We start from the raw sequence: 8740 nt of genomic DNA on the forward strand, positions 1-8740 counted from the left end.
AGTGTAATTTTACCTTTACTAATTTAGAATTTTTAAAATTTTAAAAGGTCTAAATAGAAAAATTTTTATTTTAAAGAGAGTCAGGGTCCTCGCCAGTCTCCCTGGTTTTAGGGCATTTGAACGGGCGAAATTAAATTATAATTTTTAAAAGGTTAAATCAAAATTTTGTTATTTTTAGAGGAGCTAAAGTGTAATTTTACCTTGATTAATTTAATATTTTAAAAAATTTAAAGAGCCAAAATAAAAAAAAATCTATTTTAGGGGATCGGGCCCTTGCCAACTCCCTTAGATTCGCCCGTAAACTCACACTCTCTTACATTAAAAATAATACTTATACCAATCAAACTAAAACTCAAATCTCTAACTATTTCTTTTATAAATTCTAATCATTCCCTAAATATTTACTTTTCTTTAAAAAAAAATAGAGTAATTAACGTATCGCTCTCTTAAGTTTTATTTTGTACGTCTCACTCCTTTATTCGATCACGTCACTAAAAAAAATCAAAGTCTAGAAGATAAACCAAGAAAAATACTGGGTTTTTGCCTTAGCGGTTTATGCATTTGGCAATGGCATTAAAAGTGATGGTACGTCTTTGCTTATGTTTATAATATCATTGGCCACCTTGATATTAAAATAATACATGTTCACACTTCTTTTAGGGGTCAACAGGTTGTTAATAAAATAAAATTCCCTTCTCAAAATCAAAATTTGAAGACTATCTAATCATTGCACAAATTATAATAAATGATTTTTATATTCTTAATCAGATATCATAATATTAATAAATTTAAACATTATTTAAATATATATTTATTATTTTATAACATAATGTTTAAAATAAATATTTTATTTATCAAAAGTACTTTTCTACAATAATATTAAATACTTAAATTTTAAAATCATATCACATTTTAAAAGTATTTTTTAAAAATAATGTTAAATTAGCCCTAAGTCAAATATTACCAAGCTCGATAATTTTCAATCCGAACTTAAATTTTTTTATAATTTACATTTACACCCATGTTTTGAAATCTAATTTGTTGTCTTTTTTTCTTTTTATTCCTCACCTTCACTCATCCATGACGAAATTCCTTCTAAAAAAAACCATAACAACTGTTGAGATCCTACACGTTTTTAATTATTAAATATGAAAGCAATTATTTAATATGCTGGATGAATGTGTTGTTGTATTTTCATAAAATATATAATTAACTATAATTATTATTTAATTAATATTTGCATGCACCAACTAATCAAACCTACTATTATATAAAACCATTGCAAAGTGACATATTATATTGTTTGGGGTTAAATATAAGTTAGAAATTATTTAAAAAAACTTTATAAAATAATAAATATTAGTTAAGTGCTAGTAAATAGACATATGAATCGCCTAGAAGAATTGTTTTTCAATTTATTTTGATCCGATAGATGTTTTTCAATTTGGTCCATGGATTTTATTGAGGTCATAATTTTTTATTTATTGAATTTTATATAATTTTTTAAATTTTTAATTTAAAGAGAAAAAAGTAGTAAAGTTACTAAATATTATTTTCTTTCTAAATCTTTCTATAATTTACCGTCTTTGGATATTTTTTTTTAATTAAGAAAATTGGATTCCAGATAATCCGTACAACACGTTTTTTCGTCTATATATTTGGGGAATCCATGATGAAGCGAAACCTCAAAGTCATTAGCATCATGATGTTTACTCAGCTGTTTACTTCCTTGTTGCTTTTCGCTCTCCCGTTTTTAATCTTAACCATCATCAGAAGAACGTCGAAATCCCAGAAATCAGCCTCATCTCCTCCAAATATCCCCAAATCTTACCCAATAATCGGTTCCTATTTTGCTATCAAATCCAATCGAGAAAACCGTGTGCAATGGACTACCGAAATCCTCCAGAGTTCGCCCTCTGCAACTTTCACCCTCCACAACTTATTTGGTAGCCGCCAGATTTTCACTGCCAACCCCGCCAATGTCCAGCACATGCTCAAGACCCATTTCTTCAACTACCATAAGGGCCCTTTCTCCAGGGATGTTCTCTTCGATTTTCTCGGCCACGGCATCTTCAACGTCGATGGCGAGTCTTGGAAGTTCCAGAGACAAGTTTCTAGCCACGAGTTCAACACCAAGTCGCTTCGTAAATTCGTGCAAACCGTGGCTGATACCGAGCTTCACGACCGTTTGATTCCGATGTTATCTGATGCTGTTGTCGATAAGTCCGTGCTTGACTTGCAAGAGATTCTTCAGAGATTCGCTTTTGACAACGTTTGTAAGATCGCTTTTGGGTTTGACCCTGCCTGTCTTTTGCCTTCTTTACCGTCGGCGCAGTTTGCTGAAGCGTTTGAAGATGCTACTGATACAAGTAGCAAAAGGTTTCGTGCTTTTCTTAGCATAGCTTGGAAAATCAAGCGATTTTTCAATGTGGGATCGGAGAAAAGATTCCATACTGCGGTCACTCAAGTTCGTGATTTCGCGAGGAAGATTGTAAAGGAAAAGAAACAGGAGCTGGCTGATAATTCGTCTTTGGAATCTGTTGATCTGTTGTCGAGGTTCTTGACCTCAGGCCATACGGACGAGAATTTCGCGACGGATATTGTCATCAGCTTCATACTTGCCGGCCGTGACACAACATCGGCTGCTTTGACGTGGTTTTTCTGGTTATTACACAAGAACCCTGAAGTTGAAAAGGAGATTCTCAAAGAAATCAAAGGGAAATCCGGTATGCCGGTGTTTGAGGAAGTTAAAGACATGGTTTACACACACGCTGCTCTTTGCGAGTGCATGAGACTGTACCCTCCAGTCCCATTGGACGGCAAAACGGAGGTGGACGACGATATTTTACCGGACGGGACGGTTGTGAAGAAAGGAACGGTGGTGACGTATCATCCTTACGCGATGGGGAGGATGGAGAAGATATGGGGATCGGATTGGGCAGAGTTCAAGCCAGAAAGATGGTTGCAGAGAGATGAGGCGGGGAAATGGAGCTTTGTGGGGAGAGATCCATATACTTACCCAGTGTTCCAGGCGGGACCCAGGGTTTGTTTGGGGAAGGAGATGGCGTTCTTGCAGATGAAAAGGGTGGTGAGTGGCGTTCTAAGGCAGTTCAAGGTGGTGCCGGCAGTGGAGGATGGGTTTGAGCCTTCGTTAATTGTTTATCTAACATCGAAGATGAAAGGTGGGTTCCCAGTCAGGATGGAGGAAAGGGAAGATCTCGATTGAGCTAAAGCGTCATGTTTAATGTGCCAATCACTGATTTCAATTATTTTGTTTTACGTCGTTTTGTTCCAATTGTCATAATAGCTAAAATTTGGATAAAATTATTTATAATCCTTTTCAACATTTAAATAAAAATATACATTTAAATTTATATTTTTCTATATTAATAACAATATCAATATTAATCGAACTATAATTTAATAATCTTAAATTAAAATATTTTAACTTATATACAAGTTTATGTAAAAGAAAATTAAAAGAAAGTTATCCAAACAATTCAACTTAACTATCAATCAACGGGATTTCTTTAACTAATAAAGTGACATATAAACATACATGCAACCATATATATTGATAAAGGATAACTGTATTTTTCGAAACCATTTTTAAGTTTTGAAAAACGTGGATCGACTTTAAAAATGTAAATGGAGTCGCCACCAATCTATTTCAAGGTGAGATTGGGCCACCTTAAAATCAATCGTTTTAATAAAACATCTGGACCTATTAAAACAATAATTCTTTTTGGTCTGCTAAGTTTGAGAAAATAGGCTCGGGAGTCGGTTACGTACGAGGAAGGATTAGCACCCTCGTAACGCCCAAAAATTGGTACCTATTTGATTAGTTGATATCTTGATGTTGAAATTTGAAAAGATTTTAGAGTACGATCCTTTTATTTGAAAGAAAATCGAAATTATTCGAATAAAATGTAAAGACCTACCCATTTCGAAGGAGAGAATGCCATACCCAGTAAGTTAGGGTCCAACATTTCAAACCTTCGGGACTAAGTTGGTCTTCGATTTTTAAAATTCATGTATGAAAGTTCGAGAGAAGGATATTCGGTCCTCCGGGACTCATGAAAAATTAGAACTCAATAAGTTAGAGCTTAATCTCTCAGAACTCCCAAATATCGAAGGTTGCCTTGATTTTGGAAATCACTACCTTCAATATAATGCGATGCCACACCCAGTAAGTTAGGGTGCAACGTCCCGAATTTCAAGAATAGGTTTTTATTTGAACCTCATACAATTAGATTTAAGAAGGGTACTCAATTATTTAGGTTCAACGAGGAAAATTGGTACTCAGTAAGTTAGGGCACAACCTTCCCGAAGATCCCAGATATCGAATATTGCCTTTATTTTGAAAACAATCGAGGATAAATCTTTGAATAAAATGAATTTGAGGCTGTTGAAACTCAAAAAAAAATGATGACATGCGATATGAAAATAGCAGTATAATAATAAACTTGACAGTGTATATATTAATACCTAGAATATAGTAAATATAAGGAAAATCAACAATAATTATAACAATAGTAATAAATATAATAACATAACAAACTTAGCAATAAAGATATTAACGATACGAAAATGCATAATAGAAGTGAAAATGATATGTTGAATGATGATGTATATATATAGTGATAATAGTAAAGTTAAATTAACAATGCTAAATTAGTGAAAGTGAAAAGTAATAAATAATAATAATTTAGTATAAAAAATATTCGATAAAAAAAACTATGGTATATAAAAATAATATAGTAGGTCTATTAATAATTATATTGAAAATACTTTAGCGAAAAATATATACATATAAAAATTATAAATAATAATAGTAAAATAATAGTAAACGGTAAAAAAATAATAAATAAAATATGATAAATAAAATATAATAAGTAATAAACTATATTTAAAATTATTATAAAATATGTATATAAAAAGAAATAGTACAGAAAAAATGATTATTAGTAAAAACAAAAATAATATAACAAGTAATGTAATACATATAATGACAATTTATACATAAAATAATTAGTTTTATTTTAAATATATATATATATACACGAAGCATATAACAAATATACAAATAAATAAATAATATAATAATGTGAAACATAACTCTAATTAATTAAATTAAATGAAAATAAATAAAAAAAATAATGAAAATGATATAATAAGTATAATAAATAATAGTGTAAAAAATATAATAAATAATAAGAAAATAATTTTAAAAAATGATAGTAAAAAAATAAAATAGTAATAATAGATTAATAATAATACCAAAAAAAATAATTTTGTGATAAAAGTGTCTAAAATAAACAAAATAGGGCTTAATTGAATTAAAAAATGAAATTCTTGGGTGAAAACAGAACAAAAGGAGACAAGGGGACCAAAATGCACACGTGGGTAAGGAAGGAGGGGTCTGGGCGCAAATTTCCGGGGTAATTTGAAAGCACTTAAAGAAAACAAAAAAAATGATTTGATTGAATGTAGGCGCAGAGGACAGGGACTAGTCGCCAAAATTTCCCATTTAAAAGACATATGCAGATTTCCATCCTTTAATGCACGGCCAGCTTTTCCCCTTCCCCAGGCTCTACTTTTGAGGGAAAAAAAAATAAAACAAATGATGCCTTTTTTATTTTTTTTTTAAACATTGAACCACCCTTTTTGAGAACCCAAAAATTTATCCATCTATCTCTCTTATTTTCCTTAAAAAAAATAAAGAGAAAGCTCCCAAATTTTCACTTAGACCCGCGCCACCTTCATCGGAGATCTGGCGCGCCGAGGCCGCCGATGTCGGGAGTTCATCGGTAAGTCCCGTCTCTCCCTCTCTTGTTTTTTTTTTAAAAACCGTTTGAAAAAAATTAAAAAGGAAACAAAACAAACGAAATCCAAATTAAGAGAAAATTTCAAAAAAATAAAAAATCACCTTTCAAAACTTAGTTCCAATTCTTGATTTACTCTTAAAATTTGTATATTCTCTCTCTCTATTATCTCCAAAAAAAAACCCCCTTACAATCGTTTTTCCATGGCTTTATAGCCTATTTTACAACTTATTTTGCTTGTTTGTAGGTTCAGTCGAGCACGTCTCTGATGTGGGCTAGTAGAGGAGCGCACGACGCGGAGGGACGAGCGATGTGCGGTGCTTGGGAACCTCCACGGTTGCGGCGACTGAGGGTGTTAGCTGCTAGGGTTTTCATTTTCTTTAATTTTGCTAGGCTAGCTGTTAGGGTTGTTTTGGGTTTAAGTTTGATGGGTTTAGGGTTTGGGTAATGGTTTGTATTGCTAATTGTTTTGGGTTTTAAATGTATTGGGCCCTGGGCATAAATTGGGCTTAACAGCTGCCCCTCTTTGCTCGTTGTCATGTAATGGGGACGAAGAAAAGATTACAAAGGCCAATTTTACCCAGTCCTGTCAGATCTTGGCTTCTTGGTGTAACCTTATCGCAACCCGCTGCATCTTATTGCTTCCAAATGTTTCCTAGTTGTTTCATGAAGGTATGATTTGTTGGAACTTTATCTGCTCCGCTCTTGCTCAACGAAGATAAGATCTGCAATTTAGCCTGCTCAATCCTGCTCAGTGAAGATAAGGCTGATGATTGGAATCTGCTCCATCGCCGGTACGTGGAGATAAGATTCACCAAAATTTGATCTGCTCCGCTCCTGCTCAGCGAAGATAAGACCTGGTATTTAGCCTGCTCCACTCCTGCTCAGTGAAGATAAGGCTGATGATTGGAATCTGCTCCATCGCCGGTACGTGGAGATAAGATTCACCAAAATTTGATCTGCTCCGCTCCTGCTCAGTGAAGATAAGACCTGGTATTTAGCCTGCTCCACTCCTACTCAGTGAAGATAAGGCTGATGATTGGAATCTGCTCCATCACTGATACGTAGAGATAAGATTCACCAAAATTTGATCTGCTCCGCTCTTGCTCAGCGAAGATAAGACCTGGTATTTAGCCTGCTCCACTCCTGCTTAGTGAAGATAAGGCTGATGATTGGAATCTGCTCCATCGCCGATACGTAGAGATAATATTCACCAAAATTTGATCTGCTCCGCTCCTGCTCAGCTAAGATAAGACCTGGTATTTAGCCTGCTCCACTCCTACTCAGTGAAGATAAGGCTGATGATATCTGTAATCCTGCTACATTGTCCACTGGGGAATCCATCTGTAGAAGAGTGATATGCTTATGCTAGACGATTAGGATGCCAAATATGAATCAAATGCTCCTAACTACATGTATTATGGATGTTAAATGCACAAAATGCAAAATGTCATGAGAATGATCCATTTTTACTTTTTGGTTTGTCATCGTTCGTTGTTTACTAAGGTAACATGCCTGACATATACCTTCTTTGTGGTTAGTCCCTTATTTCTCACACGTTTCTAGCCCTTTTAAGCTCGGTGAGTTCTAAATAACTGTCTTGTTTCAGGTTCTCGTATTGTTTAGAAACCTTTCAGAGTAATATGCAAAACCTTCTTTTGAGAGCATTACTAGTTCATTAATCATTATTTCAATGAAAATACTCGAAAAAGATTATAGTGATAGATAGAACTGAAATATATTCGAGTCAAAATTTGCAAAAAATGTATCAACAAAGAAAGCAGACATTGTTTGAGATACAAAAACGGATGAAAAGGAATAGAATAGGTGCCCCAGATTTCGCAGTTTGAGCTTCCTTGTACGAACTTCTCGGGGACCCTTTTAAACTTGGCACGCGTTCAAGGGATCTATAGCATTTTGTTGATGCCCCAAGATGTAGCTTATCTCCTCTTTGTCGATTCAAGTGTAGTGAGACTGCCGTTTGCCCCAGTTTGGATCGAAATTTGAATTACCCTTTGCGGGTTTTCAATTCAAAACCCCTTTGGTCTCAATGTTCCCTTTTACGGGTTTTCACCTTGGCCTCTCCCTTCTTCTTCTTTTTTTTTGACGTCCTTTACGGGTTTTCACCTCAACTGCTTCAAGCAAAATATCTTTTGACAGAATCCAAATTTATCGGGTTAGGCAAGCTCTTGCCATCCATCTCTGCTAGTATCAATGCCCCTCCAGAGAAAGCCTTTTTTACCACATAGGGTCCTTCCCAATTCGGCATCCATTTCCCCCTGAAATATTTTTGCATAGGGAGAATCTTTTTCAATATTAAGTCCCCCTCATGGAACACCCTGGGGCGAACTTTTTTGTTGTTGGCTCGCATCATTCTCCTCTGGTACATTTGACCATGACGAATAGCCTTCAGCCTCTTCTCTTCAATCAAGTTTAGTTGATCGTAACGAGATTGGATCCATTCTGCTTCATCTAACTTCAGCTCTGATAAAACTCGAAGGGAAGGGATTTCGACCTCAATAGGTAAAACTACCTCCATCCTATAGACCAATGAGAAAGGTGTTGCCCCTGTAGAAGTTCTGGCAGATGTCCGATAAGCATAAAGGGCAAATGGGAGCTTTTCATGCCAATCTTTGTAAGTCTCCGCCATCTTCCCCACAATCTTCTTGATATTCTTATTAGCTGCCTCAACCGCCCCATTCATTTTTGGGCGGTATGGTGATGAGTTGTGATGTTTAATGTTGAACCGACTGCAGACTTCTGCTATTGCGCTATTGTTTAGATTCAACGTGTTGTTAGATACGATTCTTTCTAGCATACCATAACGACATATGACCTCCTTCTTTAGGAACTTGCTGACCGCCGAATTTGTGACATTGGCGTACGAAGCAGCCTCTACCCATTTGGTAAAGTAG

At 34.8% G+C, this 8740-nt stretch overlaps 1 protein-coding gene across 1 annotated transcript; it reads left to right on the forward strand.

Annotated features, from left to right (window-relative positions):
- The first annotated feature begins 1693 nt into the window (after positions 1–1693).
- Positions 1694–3396, forward strand: LOC107955453 (cytochrome P450 94A1). The gene has a single exon (XM_016891246.2). It carries the CDS (start codon positions 1703–1705, stop codon positions 3224–3226), a length of 1524 nt encoding a protein of 507 aa, XP_016746735.2. The 5' UTR covers positions 1694–1702; the 3' UTR covers positions 3227–3396.
- Positions 3397–8740: the final 5344 nt, after the last annotated feature.

This window comes from Gossypium hirsutum, chromosome A07 (assembly GCF_007990345.1).
Source record: "Gossypium hirsutum isolate 1008001.06 chromosome A07, Gossypium_hirsutum_v2.1, whole genome shotgun sequence".
NCBI lineage: Eukaryota > Viridiplantae > Streptophyta > Magnoliopsida > Malvales > Malvaceae > Gossypium > Gossypium hirsutum.